Source organism: Typopeltis vanoorti, chromosome 18 (assembly GCF_054136105.1).
Source record: "Typopeltis vanoorti isolate ZY-2024b chromosome 18, IOZ_Tvanoo_1.0, whole genome shotgun sequence".
Taxonomy (NCBI): Eukaryota; Metazoa; Arthropoda; class Arachnida; order Uropygi; family Thelyphonidae; genus Typopeltis; species Typopeltis vanoorti.
In genome coordinates this window covers 99,434,135-99,452,166 of record NC_143566.1, presented here as the reverse complement: position 1 = coordinate 99,452,166, position 18,032 = coordinate 99,434,135, and the positions used below count along the sequence as shown (strand labels likewise).

General features: G+C 35.2%; 1 protein-coding gene across 1 annotated transcript in view; it reads right to left on the bottom strand.

The window, feature by feature from the left end:
- The window catches only part of LOC150096984 (uncharacterized), a 103,145-nt gene that overhangs the window by 76,963 nt on the left and 8,150 nt on the right, over positions 1–18,032 (bottom strand). The window contains exon 3 of the mRNA XM_090408479.1: positions 681–759. Within this exon, the coding sequence (XP_090264605.1) occupies positions 681–683 (3 nt within the window). The 5' untranslated portion in view covers positions 684–759. The remainder of the gene's footprint in view (positions 1–680; positions 760–18,032) is intronic.

Here is an 18,032-nt window from a genome sequence, read left to right as displayed (position 1 = left end):
TCGTATTACTATCCAAATCACTAGTGCTTTTTAGTTTAAAATGTATGGGGATTTTTTTTTATTGAATGTCACAACAAAAGAAAAAAGTTAATGCAGGTGCAAATAAAATGGAATAAGCAATAAGTTATACACTATAACTACAACTGCTGAAAGGAAAGAAAGAAATCAGGAAATATGTACAGATAGTTGATACCCATCTTAAAGAATTAAGATGGAAGAGTTGTGCATCTTAAGAGGTTATTACATGTATCTCAATAACAGGTTGTGTATTCAAAGTGTAGTTTTAAATAGTTTTATGGCATTTTTATAATACAGTAAAATAAACTGAAATTTTCTTAAGAAAAGTTTGGTCACCACTTTGGATGACTGTAGTCTGGAGAATACCTGTATAACATTATTAATAATAATGAAGTTGTAAAAATATAAAATAATAAAATAAAATGCAAGAATGGGTTGCAAATGATATTTTGTTTCAAAACATTAAATGAAAATATATTAAAAATTGTTTTTTTTTTCTTCTATATTGATTTAAAATAAATCATTTTATAATTACTGTTTGTTATGTGAATCACATTAGTACTGAAGATGGGAAATACAGAAAATGCATTTCATTATTGTTTATGGAAAATTTTAAAATACTCTAAAAACATCAATCAACAGCAAAATGTAAAATATCTTACCATAATATCATATGACACCTTGTCTGCAAGGGTTTCTAACCTGCATTTCAGAGCTTCATAATCTTTTTTAAATTTTACCCTTAAAAGAAACAACATTACATTATAATATATATATACAGGGTGTCTCAAAAAAAATGTATACACACTTCAACAGCTGATAACTCACTTAATTTTTGTTATTTTGCAGGTTAATAGATTTGAAATAATGGCTGAAACCAGACTAAGCTTTGAGGGAAGAAAATTTATCCTAAAATGCTACTGGAAGTATGAAAACGTAGTGGAAGTGCAAAGAGTTTAGAAAAGAATTTCAATGAGATCCACCTACGAGACTATCACTCGAATTAGAGATAAATTTGAAGAAGATGGAACTATTTGAAATGTCCATAAGCAACATTCAGGAAGACCACGAACAGCTACGAGGCCTTCAACAGAAGAAAGGTTGATTGAAACGTATCGTCAAAGTTCAAGAAAATCTGTGTGACAAGCGTCTCGTGAGATAGCAGTATCAAAATCAAGTGTCCATCGCATGTTGAAGGGCAGTCATTGGAAAAGTTACATTCCAAGAAGAGCACACACTCTCGACGAAGATGATCCGGATAGGAGAATGCAGTTTTGTGAGTGGTAGTTGAAAAAATGTGAAGAGGATGCACAATTTCCAAGACGAATTGTGTGGAGTGATGAGGCCACATTTAAATTAAATGGGTCAATTAACTGGAACAATTGCACTTATTGGGCACCTGAGAATTCGCATGGTATGGAGAAACATCATGTAAATTTACCAGGAGTAACGGTGTGAGGCGACTTATCAGCACACGGATTAATTGGACCATTCTTTTTTGACGGTACTGTAACTGCTGCCAATTACTTGAACTTGCTGCATGAAGCTGTCATGCCACGTATTCAAGAGGACTTTGAGGATGAGAACTTTTATTTTCAACAAGATGGGATACCCTCACACTACCATTGAGATGTGAGGGCATATCTTGATGAGACTCTACCCAACAGATGGATTGGAAGAAGAGGTTCTGTAGAATACCCCCCCCCCCCCATGTTCACCAGACCTCATGCCAATGGACTTCTTCTTATGGGGATTTATCAAGGATAAAATTTACACTTCTAAACTGGCAACAGTCGATGACTTGAAAGCAGCAATCGAAAGAGCATCATTTCGTCTTGTAGCTGGGCTACAAGACGAATGATGCTCAGTGTTTGCAATTCCATTGCTGCACGTTATCAGCGGTCCCCAGACCAGAACGGTCATCAGTTTGAATACAAATGTTGAGGGATGAAAAGTACATTTATGTGGTGTACTTTACAATGTGAAAGTTAACTGTCTTATAATAAATACCAACTTTATGATCATTCAAAGTGTGTATACGTTTTTTTGAGACACCCTGTATATATGTAGGCTGTTCAATAAGTTATAAGACTATATTTATACAGAAAACAGATTACCTTTAATCATCATCATTTACATGGTCTTTTTCAAAGTAACTACAGTGGGATGCGATATATTTGTCCCAACGTTGTGTCCACTTCTTAAACACATGTGAAAGTCCATTTTTTGAGAGTTCTTTCAAAATTGCCTCCGCAGCTTTTACACATGCTTTGTTGCTTTTGAAATGGCAGCCTCTTGGTGGTTTCTTGAGCTGAGGAAACAGCCAGAAATCTCATGGTGCGAGATCAGGACTGTATGGAGGGTGTGGTAGGATATCTATGTCGTTCTTCTGCAAGACGTCCACTACACAACCAGCAATATGTGGCCTTGCATTATCGTGGTGCAATAAGAAGCCATTCTTCAGCAACGGACGCTTCCTTTTGACGTGCTGTACCATTGTCTGTAAAACATCCGCATAGTTTACAGTATTCCCGGGTTCTACAGCGTGTTGGTAAACAATGCCTTCGTAGTCAAAAAACATTATGGTCATAACTTTACCAGCTGATTTTACAGTTTTTGCTTTCTTAGGGGTAGGTGAAGACGGATGCTTCCATTCACTGCTCTGTTGTTTCATTATAGGGTCATAGTGATACAACCAAGCTTCATCTGCTGTAATGGTGCGTTTTAAGAAGTTGTCGCCTTCTTGTTCCAGTCTTTCTTTCCATTTTGTGCACACATCCACTCGATGCTGCATTTGCTCCGGTGTCAAGAGTTTGGGAATCCATCAGGCGCAAACACATTTCAGTCCCAAATGTTCAGCCATGATTGAGTGAACACTTCCCACAGAAATATTCAGGACAACATGCAGCTGACTTATTGTAATTCTGCAATCCTCATTGATGATAATCGCTGCTGTGTTGATCATTGTCTCTGTGATGGACGTTGAAGATCTTCCCTCACATTCAAGATCTTCCACATTTTACCTTCCTTCCTTAAAAGTTTTATGCCAGTGAAAAACACTTGCCCTCGGCATTGCTTCATCATGGAAAGCTTTGCGTATCATGTTAAAAGTGTCCGATGCCGACTTTTGCAAATGCACACAAAATTTAATCGCATAATGCAGTTCCAAGGACACTTCCATTTCGATGACTGGTCGCGGCTTGTAGGCATGCCGAAAAAAGCTTGCATTTAGTCACGTGACACTCTGGCACATCAGCCCGTATACGCCATCTATCAACCTCTTTTGTTAATACAGACAGTAACATTTCTTTATTCCACAGAAATTAATATGTGATGAGTGGTTTCGCGACAGTAAAATTAGTCATATTACTTATTGAACAGCCCTCGTATATATATATATATATATATATATATATATATATATATATATATATATATATATATATATATATATTAATGTTCATTATTTACTCGGTAGAACTGTATATAAAAAAGGAAATTTAATGACTTTATACCGAGAATGACAAATTTATTGACTAGTTTCGTTGAAATACAACTTCTTCAGGTATCATAGGCAAAAAATAAAATAAAAAATAACAGACACATGAAAAAATACATTAACAGATCTAGTATAAAACAAGTACATTTAAAAAAGGAATGCGTGCTAGAGTTCCAACTGAAGTTGACTACGTGCGTGAGCTGGTATTAGTGCGCAGTATTGGACAGTGGCAATGTGCGCATCAGAAATATTATAGCTAAGGCTGTTATTAATATGAGACGAATCAAGCGATATTTCTTTAAATTCAATTATTCTTCTTTCCAGTTCACCATAGCACACGTGGATATTAGAGGTTTTTTGGCAGTCATCATCTGCGTTGATGGAGAAGAGAACGTGGCTAGAGAGAGTGCTGGCTCTTGTTCTGTTGTAAGAAATGTCTCTTTGATGTTCTTCCATGTGTAAAAGGATGGATTTAGCAGTTTGGCTGTAATATAGTTTTCCACAATCACACAAAATCTTATAGACTCCTGGATACTGAGTAGGAAGATGTTTCATTTTAGGTCTACTTAGTACGGAATGAAGTTTAGGGAACATAGTGAAGCAAGTTCTAATGTTGAATTTCTGAAGCATTTTTGCCAGTTTCAGGGGGAGAGAGAGAGCTGATGTATGGTAACGAAATAAAACCTCTTGGTGGAGAAAAATCTTCAAGAACAGTTGAGTGGTTGACAGAGAGAAATTTATTAATCTTTTTAAGAGAGAATCCATTGTTAACGAAAGACTTTTTTAAGAAAATTGAGTTCCATATTACGGCCAAACTGCTAAATCCATCCTTTTACGCATGGAAGAACATCAAAGAGACATTTCTTACAACAGAACCAGAGCCAGCGCTCTCTCTAGCCACGTTCTCTTCTCCATCAACGCAGATGATGGCTGCCAACACATCGTTCACTGGAAAAAAACCTCTAATACCCATGTGTGCTATGATGAACTGGAAAGAAGAATAATTGAATCTAAATATATCGCTTGATTCGTCTCATATTAATAACAGCCTTAGCTATAATATTTCTGATGCACACATTGCCACTGTCCAATACTGGAGCACTAATAACTCATGCACGTAGTCAACTTCATTTGGAACTCTAGCATGCATTCTTTTTTTAAATGTACTTGTTTTATACTAGATCTGTTAATGTATTTTTTCATGTGTCTGTTATTTTTTATTTTATTCTTTGCCTATGATACCTGAAGAAGATGTATTTCAACGAAACTAGTCATATCTTAAAAATAAATTTGTCATTCTCGGTATAAAGTCATTTAATTTCCTTTTTATATATATATATATATATATAGCTATAGAATAACACGTATACCACAGTAAATAACTTTTTTATTATGTAAATATTTTGTCTATGTATGATAAAACATAATCAGTACAATTATTAAACAATAATAGGAAATGAATTCGAAAAACAATAGCATTCATGATTAAATTGGAATCCCTGTAAGTATACAGTCATGTGTTTATAGAACACAAAACTGTATGTTCCCCAACATGCAGTTAACCAAAAATAATATTCATGTTTTATTTTATTTTATTTTTTTTTTAGTATCACGACTTCTGTGTCTGCCTCTCACTGACGAGACCTCAATAAAGGTCGAAACCGGTCTGGATAGTGGCCCTTCCCTTAATGCATAGCTTTATACATGTCCTCAAGGAGATGTGCTTTGCATTATGGGAGATACTTAGACAAGGAATGATGAGAGCTTGGTCCACCTTTGTTATGAGTTGCCTCAGTCCTGAACTAGTTCAGGTGCAAACTTTGTTTGCCTATGCTTGGGTAAAGGATTAAACTAAATTTATTATAGTCTAACCAAGTGGAAAATAAACTTCCAACATCTTTCTCTAAATCCAGAGTAAATTAATAATAAGGTGGTACACCTTTTGGCCACTCGTATAAGTAAATATGACCTCTCCATTGCTTCTGCCTTAGTATCACCACTTCTGGGTCTGCCTCAGATTGACGAGACCTCAATAAAGGTCGAAACTGGTCTGGATAGTGGCCCTTCCCTTAATGCATAGCTTTATACATGTCCGCAAGGAGATGTGCTTTGCATTATGGGCTATACTGAGACAAGGAGTGATGAGAGCTTGGTCCACCTTTGCTACGAGTTGCCTTAGTCCTGAACTACTTCAGGCACAAACGTTGTTTGCCTACACTTGGGTAAAGGATTAAACTAAATTTATTATATTCATGTTTTATATATGGATCCATGTAGTAGCTTAGTGTTTTGCCACTGGATCCTGTGGTTAGCATTTTTGATTCCATGTTGTGCAAGGCCAGATTTGTGTGGTTTGATAAGCCAGATGTCTTGATGTTCAGAGATATGCTTATTAATAGATCTTCCTGTTTGTACATAGTAAGTCAAGTGTTACACAAATATGATACTTTGTATATGCCATGTAGTATCATTGGTGAAAGTTTGTTTGTAGAAGGTAGCAAGTTGTAAATTATAAGGCTAACCTGTTAACCCTATAAGATAATATCTTAACTGTTAACCCAAAAATTTCCACCAGACATAGTGGAATTATTCAAATATGCAATCACATCAGGTTACTTCCCACGGAAAGATAAAATATATAAACAAGAGGAAGGAACAGCAATGGGCTCACCCTTATCACCTAACATAGACAACTTTTTTTCTTGAACACCTAGAAGATAGAATTTTTTACTCATGCCCAAAACCAACAATTTGGCTATGCTATGTTAACGATGTCTTTGCAGTCTGGAGTTACAAAGAACCAGAACTCTACTCATTTCTACAAAAAATCAATATCCTGAATTGTCGTAGCACACTAGAAAAAGAATCATCAAAAGGTATTTCCTTTTTTGATGTACACATCCAGCATACCAAAACCAACTTTTTCAGGTCATTATATGAATACTGCATCAAAAATACTGCATCATAAAATCTTTAGTATCCAGAGCACAGGAGATGTGTTCTTCTGAAGAATCTCTAAAACAAGAATTGGAAATTATCAAAGAAACAGCTTTACTAAATGGATATAATCCAATAACCCAAAAAAATAATGAAACACTCTAATACAAATCAACCGAGACAAGAAGAAGCCTACAGAACTCCTACAAGGGTGGTCTGGAAAGTTCTCGGCCTCGACCATAGATAATAACACTATCAGCAAGATTTTTTTTTTCTAAGTTGGTATGTCTGTCATAAGCATCAATGTGAAATTGCAAGTCATTCTATCAAGTAGTTTGTTTTATACAGCTGTCTAAAGAAAGTGTAATCTGTAACCCTTGAAATGGATTAAATTGAGTATTGAATATTGAGTATTTAAAATTCTACGTAAAAGAACGTTAACGTCAAAAGAAATTCATTCGAAATTCATAAAAGTTTATGAGCACTCTTCCTCTTCTCATTTGTTTTCAACAATTGAGGAATGAGCTGCCGAGTTTAAACAGGGTCATATCAGCCTTGAAGATGATCCATGTGAAGGAGGTTCAAAAAGTGTAACACCACCAGAAATCATTGATCAAGTGCATGATATGGTATTGGATGACCGGCGAGTCAAAGTCCGTGAAATTGTTGAGACTACAGGTATTTCAAAAGAATGTGTATAATATATTTTGCATGAAGAATTGCAAATGAAAAAGCTTTGAGCAAGATGGGTGCTGCGCTGGCTCACAGCAGATCAAAAACGCACTCACATGAAAATCTCTGAACAGTGCTTGGAGCATTTGAACAAGAATAAAACTGATTTTGTGTGCCGATTTATTACTATGGATGAGACTTAAATTCACTATTACACACCAGAATCCAAACAGCGGACAGAAGCTGGTTGTTCAGTGCCAAAGAAGACAAAGTCGGTTCCATCAGCAAGAAAGGTCATGGCATCGGTGTTTGGGGATGCTAAAGGCATTTTTTTATTAATTATCTTGAAAAGGGTAAAACAATAACCGGGGAATGTTATTCTGATCTTTTAACTAGAATAGACGAAAAAATTCGTGAGAAAAGACCCACTTTGCAGAAGAAAAAATCATCTTTCATCAGGACAATGCACCTGCCCACAAAGGTGTTTTGGCAATGGGAAAATTAAGAGATCTGCACTATGAATTGTTGGAACATCCACCCTATTTCCTAGATTTGGCTCCCTCTGACTTCTATCTCTTCCCAAAACTAAAACTGTTCCTCGTTCATCAGTTTTTCTTAGAATCAAGAGGTGATTGCAGCTGTAGTGGGGCATTTTGCAGATCTTACTGAGAACCACTACAAGGACAGGATAATGGCACCGGAGCATTGCTGAAATAAACGTATTAGTCTTAAGGGAGATTATGTTGAAAAATAAAAATAATTTTGAAATTATAAATTCATTTTTTCATTGTTAGGCCGAGAACTTTTTTAGACCACCCTCGTAATTGACCATTTTGGAAGAAGTCACTGATGGGAAATTAGACAAAAAATTGTGTTGGATATTCATAATATCTAAAACATCCTTGAGAGAATATCATCAAATTGTATATAACCTCAAAAGTAGGGGGGGGGTATGATAATATTACACGCAACGTTTACATTACTACTAATTTCCTATCGACAACAATGTTCCTCCAAATAATCTGTTATCTGTCAGGACTCTAGCATCATCACATCTTACATTTTAAGTCTTCTAATTCACTTCATGCTTAAAGCAGATTACTGTATGTTCTCACCTTGTTCCAAACTAGATAAAAAGCTTTAACATTATAATGTCATCATTTGCTGGTTATGTAAGGTTTCAGTCCTCTTCACGGAAATCAGGAGATAAAAAGGCAGTTACTGAAACGACCTGTCAGAAGAAGGTAATATATGAACCATCAAAGAAGACTCAAACTGTAAATCACCATCAGAAGAATTCAAGATTACATCATCATTCTAAGAGGAATCAGTAGAAAGAACTGAAATTGGGAAGAATGGAGAAATGCAAGGTCAACATAACCGGTGTTACTGAAACAAAGAAGACAAAAATATATGAGTTTTGATAATAACAAATACAAAATGTTATATTTAGGCAATGATGATTAGAAAAATGAAGAAGTGGGTATAGAGAGGATAATCTTCTTAAATGGCACACAGTATCAAGAAGAGTGATGTGGGAAAAAATATCAAAATGGCGAAATGGAGAAGGAAACTTATATGTGCCTAGGGTCATCACACAGAAGATTCTACTAAGGAAGAAGTGGAGGAATTTTTTTTTGCGTCATTAGAGAAAGCAGCTAATACACACACACAAAAGTTGGTCCTTGTTAGGGATCTAAACAGCTGTGAAGGAAATTAACACCAGATATACAGAAATGTTTGGAGAAAAGAGGAAAACTAATAATAATAAATACTTGCTATATTCCTGTTCAGAATGTGGACTACTCATTATTAATATAATAATATGCAAAAATTCACACGGAGAGAAGACAAAAGAAATAAGATAAGCCTCATTTACTGACAGAATCAAGAGGAATGCAGTTAGAAAGATATATCAGTACAAGAAGTAGGAAAAGCCATCAAAAACCTCAAATATGGAAAGACAGCTGGAATAGATGATATTCAAATATGGAGGGATAAAAGTTTTGCAATGGAGACACTGCATAATGTAGAAGTTATGGACAATTGAATTCCAGATAACCGAAGTAGAACTCTCAGCTGGGTTAAAAACAGCCATCTATAAAAAGGAAAAATAAAATTAAACGTGAGAATTACAGAGAAATTTCCTCACTTAGTGTTCCAAGTAAGACTTATGTAAGCATACTTAAGAAGAGGCTCCAGGTTTTCCTTCCCTGTAGAAGAAAAACCTGGAGAACAAGCTGGGCACATTCAAATAGAGGTTGCCAGAATCATATTTTCACACTAAGACAAACAGTTGAGGAAGCTGGGGAATATAACAAAGATCAGTATTTGAGTTTTGTAGATCTGATAAAGGTATGACAAGGTAATACCAAGAGAAAAGCTGTTCTATTGGTGTATATGATGTCAATGGTACACTGCACTGGGTAATACAGTCTATACAGGCATACCCCAGTCATAAGACCACCATTCATCTAGCAAATAACTACCCTACCCTTTTATTTTTTTACTTGTAGAAGCATATAATGGTTTAATGATATTTTAAGGTCATATATGTATGTAAATAACATAAATAAATGATTTATTCAAGTCATTTAGAATAATTTTTGAGAACACACCCTGTCTGGTTATCAATCTACAGCATTAAAAGTTTTTCCATTTTGGCAATATGAGTCTTGTGTTTACTGGTGTAATTACACTTTTTACTTCACTTAGAACTTTATCTTTGTTTTTAACTATAACAAAAGTAGCATGAGGTAAGTTTAGCCTGTAGCCTATCTCAGTGTTCGATACACCATCATCACTAAATTGAATCATTTTAAACTTACTATCTAACGTAATAGGTTTACAAGTTTTCTTTTCACTGTAAGCAATACTTTGTATTTTATCTGCCATTATTAGCAACAATAAAATAAAATAACAGTGGAACACCAAAACACAAAGAATTGTTGCAAGCAATGACATCATAGTTGACGAAAACTGTGCATAAGTTGATTAAGAGAAGTACCATGTTGCTAAAACTATCATATGAGTAAATTGTATAAATGGGCACTGGTACTAATTGAAAAGCGTAGTATGAACAGGTTTTTGTAAAATGAAGCATTGTGAGTCAGGGTATCACTATATTTGAGTTGTAAGTCAGCAGTTAGAACTGGAGGCAGTACAAGAATATGATTTGATGTTAAAACAAATGTAAAATAATGATACACATTATCTCCACTGGTATTCATCATTTAAATGGTTCACATTATGAAAGTAAGTGACATTAGGCCTGATATTAAATTGGAGATGCTATCTTAGCTAATCTAAGATAGCAAATTAAATATGGAAACAGACAATAGAATTAGCAAAGCTGGTATGGATGGAGTCAACTGAATGAATTTATAAGGAATAACTAGCCGTATACAAGAGAGTATTCAAACTAATTTTGACTTACGGATTGGAGCTGGGTTAGACACAGAACACTTAATCAAAGACTTGAGAACAAAATTTTGATGGCTGCAAGAAAATTAGGAGAGTGAAGAAATTATATCAAGCAGGGCCATACTAAAAATGAAGATATTACGAAGATAATTAACATATTAGCATTCAGGCAAGTGTAAGCTAATCTCGGATGGTACGGTCACTCTTAAACAGAATGGGAGAAGGATCATCATCTTCTCCCTTTTCCCTCTTTTACCTTGCAGTGTTGAGGGTTTATTAATCATTGGACCTCAAACCGTTCACAGGATAAGGTGGTCAGCCCTACACCCCGGTGTATCCTATGTCCGTAGTGTTGAGTTCAAAAGGTTGGTTTGCCTGCTTTGTGGGATGAAAAACCCCAGGATAAACTGGGGAAAAAAAAATCTACTGTCCATGCCCAAGACCGGCTAACTTGGCTATGGCTGAGGAAGTCCTTCAGCTCCTCACGTCACCGATGGGAATCGAACCTAGGACACTTCTTCCCCAGGGATACGGTTGCGAAGAGCACCACCACTAGGCTAACCATGCAAAGAAAGGTAAACAAATAAGTGTTTTTTCCCAGGATGGCAAGAAAAAGGAAAAAGTGTGCACAAGGGTGGTGCAAAGACTGATGTATCCATTCTTTTAGTGTTGCACAGTGATCAGCATTCATTTTAGAAATTATGGACTTTACAACCATGTTATAAATAACTCTTTTAATTTCCCGACGTTTCGATCTTCATATTAAGATCATCATCTGGAGCATATACAAATATACAGGACAAGCTGAGTTACATTACATACAGTAAGCGAGAAAAACAATGATTTGATCACAGGTTATTCTACTGGCATGACCTCTAGTGAAAAAAAAAAAAATTTAATTATTTAGAAACTACATCAAGCTCTGCCATTGGATCCTTAGGGGTCTCATGCCAGTCCCAAGCCTGGATAAAGGAGGAGGGTCGGTCAGATGAGTGTCGATTCTCTGACCGTAAAGAAAAAACATGATTGTTATCTGATGCCTATACAATCAACAGCTACGACATGCCGGCTAGGGCGTCGCCCGGATAAACAAGGCCCGCGATACCAATCGAGCGATCGGGGTTGGATCAAAAAGTGGGATACTGAAAGGAAACAGAAACTGAACTGTTATCAGTAGGAACGTGGAATGTATGGACACTCTGGATGTCAGGAAAATTAGAACTACTTCGTGAGGAAATGAAGAGATATCGGTGGGATATACTAGGATTGGCAGAGATGAGATAGACATCATCTGGAGAGATCAATGGATGCGAAGTAATATGGTCAGGACATGACACCATGCACGAAGCAGGAGTTGGCCTCTTTCTTAGCAAAAGACCTCGAGAGGCACTGTTAGGCTACAAACCAATTAATGAACGAATCATAGTAGCAAGATTTCAGGCATAGCCATTCAACATATCAATAGTCCAGATATATGCTCCCACATCTGACAGCACAGATAAAGATATTGAATTATTCTACAAGGATCTGACAGAGACAATAGAAACAATACCAAAGCAAGATGTGATAATTATTGAAGGAGATTGGAATGCCAAAGTTAGAATAGATAATGATGGTTGGGAAAGAGTCATGGGAAAATATGGTTTCGGAGAAAGAAATGAACGAGGTGAAAAATTGTTAGAATTTGCTGTGGACCACGAGATGATGATCTGTAACACAAGATTCCAACAAAAGGAGTGTAGAAAATGGACGTGGCGATCAAATGATGGGAAAACCAAAAACATGATTGATATGATTAAAAGAAGATGGATAACATCAGTACAGCAATGTCGAACTTTTCAAGGAGCGGATATAGACTCGGACCATAGTTTAGTGATTGCAAACATCAAGTTGAAATTAAAAAAGAAATATAAACTCCAACATCAGAATAGAAGAGATACAGAACGAATAAGTGAAGCAGAAATAGGAAGAAGGTACAGAACAGTGTTAGAAGAGAAACTTAAAAGTGTGGAGAAAGAAAAAAACTTGAATTTAAGAGTGAAAAGAGTAATGAAGGCGATAGAAGATGCAGTTGAAGAAACAGTATCAGAAGAAGAGAAGATCAAGAAGAAATGGATTACACAAGAAACACTAAAGTTAGTACAGGAGAAAAGAATGTTGAAGATAAGAAGGGATACATCAGAACAAATAGAAGAGCAATATAGAAGAAAGTGTAATCAGGTGAAAAAAGCAGTCAGAATGGATAAGATTAAATGGTTAGAAACCCAATGCCACAATATAGAACAGTACTATGGAGAGCATAAAACAAGGGAAGTATACAAAATGATCAGAACCATTAATAGAAAGTGGCAACCAAAACAGACCACAATTAAAGATGAAAAAGGCAAAGTATTGATGAATAAAGAAAAAATTGTACAGCGGTCGACAAGATACTGTAGTGAGTTACACGAAGAAAAACTCGATTCAGATAGCATTGGGAAACTGACTGAAGAATTGAAGCAGATATCACCACCAGGTAATGAGCATGATATGGACATTTTAAGAGGAGAGGTAGAAAAAGCAATAGGACAGCTAAAACACAACAAGAGTCCTGGTAACGATAACATTACTGGAGAAATGATTAAATATGGTGGTGAAAGTATGGTTACAGAAATGCAACAACTATGTAATATGGAGTGGGTGAAATCAATATTAGTAACATTATACAAGAAAGGAAATAAGCTTGAATGTAAAAATTATAGAACAATTCCCTTGATAAGTCACTTTGGTAAAGTGATGATGATCATATTGACAGAAAGATTGAGAACACAATTGGAAGCATACCTTGCAGACAAGCAAGCAGGATTTAGGAAGGATAGAACCACAATTCAACAGATTTTGACAATGAGGTTAATAGCAGAGAAAGCTAGGAGAAAAAACAAAAACATATATACTTGCTTTGTTGATTTTCAGAAAGCATTTGACAGTGTTGACCAGAAAGTGAAATTAGCAGTTCTGGAATCCCATGGATTTGATAAAAAACTAATAGCTATATTAAAAGATATTTGTCAGAATGCAGTTGCAGCAGTTAGAATAGGTGATGATTTGGGGAAATGGTTTAAAAGAAGCAGAGGTACTAGACAGGAAGACCCAATATCACCAAGCATTTTCATCGTACATTTAGAAAGAGCAATGGACAAATTGAAGGAAGATGCCAAAGGATTTTCTGTACATGGAATGAGAATTAACAATCTGAGATTTGCAGATGACATTGTTATTATTGAAGAAGACGAAAGAGAACTACAAAAAACAGTGAAACTGTTAAATGAGGAAGGGGTTGTACTTGTTATGAACTTGGAAAAAACAAAGACAATGGTATTTGGTGAGAAGAACATGAAACAAAAGATACAAGTGGATAGAACTGATATAGAAAATGTAGAACTTCCCAAATATTCACATATTTGGGAAGTAAACTGACATATGACTTGGACTGTAAAAAAGAAATAAAGATCAGGATTGCAAAGAAAAGAATAAATCTGAAGGCCATGGATAACATCTGGAAAAGGAAAGTGATCAGTCTGCAAACAAAGCTAAGAGTACTGGAAACATGCATCTTCAGCGATGTACTGTATGGATCTGAAATATGAGTAATAAATAAGGCATCAAGAAAAATAATTTTGGCATTTGAAAGAACTTGTTACAGGAAGATTCTAAGAATAGGACAGGCACAGAAAATCACCAATGAAGAGCTCTATCAGAAGATACAACCAAAACAGAATCTAATGCAGAAGATTACAAAATAAAAGCTGCAATTATTTGGACACATCTGTAGAATGAGTGAGTACCGGAAGATAAAGACATTTATGTTTGGTATTTTGGATGGTTTAAACAGAAGAGGTAGACCATACAGAGAATGGATAGACAATATAAAAGACTGGTGTGGAATGGGTTGACAAAAACTGTGACACTGTGCACTGGACAAAGAAAGGTGGAAGAAGATAGTGAAATAGGCATCAACAGGGAGTGAGCCCATGGTTCGTGATGATGATGATGACATCAAGCTAAATTCTATTTATGATAACATGAATAAACATTCTTTCTTATAGATAGTTTTCTTTCAGTAACAAAGATGTCCTATTTTTAGCATTACAATTGTTATTTTTGATTTAGGATCCTGGAACTATAAACAGGACTGTAGATAATCCAGGATCCTAAATCAAAAATAACAACTGTAATGCTAAAGACATCATTGTTACTGAAAGAAAACTATCTCTAAGAAAGAATGTTTATTTATGTTATCATAAATAGAATTTAGCTTGATGGAGTTCCTAAATAATATATTTTTTTTTTCACTAAAGGTCATGCCAATAGAATAACCTGTGATCAAATCATTGTTTCTCTAGCCTACTGTATGTAATGTAACTCAGCTTGTCCTGTATATTTGTATATGCTCCAGATGATGATCTTAATATGAAGAATGAAAAGTCAGGAAATTAAAAGAGTTATTTAAGTCCATAATTTCTAAAATGAAGACTAATGTATCCAACTATCGAACAATTAGTATCTCAGGAGTGGCAGTGAATATTTTGGAAAAATTGGTTAAGGTTTGCATTCAGAAATGGGTTGACAGTGAATCTCTACTTTGCAATGAACGATATGGGTTTACTAAGGGAAGGTCATGTTTTAGCAACTTGCTCACATTCACCATGATACCTTGGATTTTGCTAAGGCTTTTGAGAGAATACAGCATGGTAGGCTGTTGGTTGTATAAATTGGAGAATATGGGTTTGGATTGCAGAATATTCTTGGATAAGAGGACGGCTGACTGACAGATATCAAAAAGTGGTATGTGGGGAATGTGAGTCTGCAAGATTTAAGGTAACCAGTGGTGTACCACAAGAATCAATGCTTGGTCCACTGTTATTCAATCTGTACATTAATGATATTGGGAAGGATTTGACAAGTGACATATAGCTATTTGCTGATGATGCAAAGATAGGTAGGGTAATCAGGAATGTTGCTGATATGCAGTACTTGCAGAATGATTTGAATAGGCTGGAATTGTGGGCATGGGAAAATGGATGTCAGTAAATGTAGTCATTCACTTCGGCATGATTAGATATCAGATTTCATATTATTTTGGCGGGATTATGCTTGAAGAAACTGATGAGGCTAGGGATCTTGGAGTTCTAGTAGATAGGAAGTTGAAGTTCAGAGGCAATGTAGCAAAGATTGCAAATACAACTCAAAAGATAATTGCAATGCTGAAATGAATGTTCACATATAAAGATAAGGATGTCATTTTGCCTCTTTACAAGGCCTTGATAAGACCTCACTTAGACTACTGTGCACAGGTCTGGTCTCCTGGTTTCCGTTGTGATTCTGATATAGTGGAGAAAGTGCAAAGGAGAGTGTTAAAATTATATCAGGATTATGGAATATTGATTATGAAGGCAGATTGGGAATTTGTAGACTGCAGACAATACCAAACAAGAGAAAGAGGAGTGATATGATCGAGACTTACAAACTTCTGAAATGGTCATACAAGATTTCAATTGATGAAATTTTTCAATTTATGGAGGGTGAGGAAAGGACAAGAATGAATGCCACTAAGAAGGGAATGAGGGCTACGTTTTTCTCTCATAGGGTGGTGCATGATTGGATGTTGTGAGTGCAAGCAGTGTGAATGAATTCAAGAATAAGTATGATAGCTGGTGTGTGTAGTATGTGGCCTCCCTCGATGAGTCGTTGACTCCCTGGAAGGCTCTCTTAATAATAATAATCATAATAATAACAATAATAATGTGTCTTTTTCCAGGATGGCAAGAAAAGGAACCAGAGGAAGACCAAGATTTTAGGTGGATTGATACAGCAAGAAGTGCCTTAAAAGACTGAAATATAAGATTTGATTGTGCTGGGTGCAGACAGATAGCATTAATTAGAAGAAAATTTACTAATATATTATAAAACAGTTAACACATGTAAAGGAAATTAGAATTTATTTTGATAAAATAATGGAGACAACTACAAGTTAAGAGTAATAATTTTAATTTTCTGATGTTTAGACCTTCATACTAAGGTTGTCATCTAGCTATACACTATATATGAAGAGCAAAACATTAGGAACACATGGTAGTAGTCTACACAATTTTATTAAAATGAATGCTGATCAAATGTGTAACATTAAAAGGAAGAAAATTAGAATTTAACATAAACTCCTACGTACATCACTCACTGTAACATGAGAATCATTCAGGCAGAATGCAAAAGGCTAGTTAAGGTCATTCAAATTATTAAACAGACAGTGAAATATACATAAAATTTGATATAAAGGAGTTTACATTAAATGCTAACTTCTTAGTAAATCATATAGCACGAGTATATTTCCTCATTGCAGCTGAATGAATAGGAAAGCACTATTAAAGTTATTAATCAGTATTAATATTGAATACATAAATCAATAAAGATGGCATAAAATGGAAGACATGGAAGATATACAAGGAAAAATGACAGCAGAAAAAAGACCCAGAGGACGACCATTACATAGGTTGTTTGATGTGGTCAGAAGTCCGAAAAGTAGAGATAAGACAAAGGACACTGTTGATAGGAAGCTATCAAAACATTGAAAAGAGTTGGGTCTAAAAAGTCTAAATATAAATTTTACAATGATGATTAATAGAAAAGGAAGACAAGCCTAATCAGAATGTAACTGATTGTTTTAAATTTTAGTATGTGTGGGTCAGGTAGCAAATGAAGCAATTTTAGGCTGATAAAAATGATAGAGATGATTAGAGATGATTAGTCTTATAAGAAGATGCAACCTCACAATTTATTTAGGGAAATGATAAAGGTGGATAAAGGTCATTGGAATTGAATTTTGTGAAGAGAGAAAATCAGACTTAATTTTTTTTATTTACTGCTGCTGTTTGAAAGCAGTCAAATTGCTGTTGGATTATCTTGAAAAAGAAAGATATACAGTGTATCTAATTCATGAAACCTTTTGGCCTTGAAGATTAATTGGTGTGAAGGTGCTGGAAAGTGAAGCATTCAAAATATAACTGGATTGTATATATAAATATGTATACTTGATTCACACCGTAGCAAATTCACAAAACCCATAGTAATAGTTTGTTACAGTAAACAGTAACTACACTGAATTTTTTTCTAATTTTTTAGGACTTTCTGGAGTTTTGTTACAATGAGCGAGTTTCATATATGTGTTTTGCTATAATAAGAGCTGACTAACTGTATGTGACTGCTACATTTCGCCAAGCTGTTTTTTTTTTTTAATTATGTTAATTGTAATTTTTGTTAATTTTTAATTTTGTATAATTTGTCTTGTGTGAATTAACTAGTTAGATATTTTAAATCCAGGCTCAAATCCAGCAGTCCAACAGACTGCTGAATTTGAACCTGCAGTCTGTTGCATGGAGAATGGATGTGCTAACCACTTGGTTAGTTTGCCATCCTGGTTGGCTGAATGATTAGCGTATCCATTCTCCAA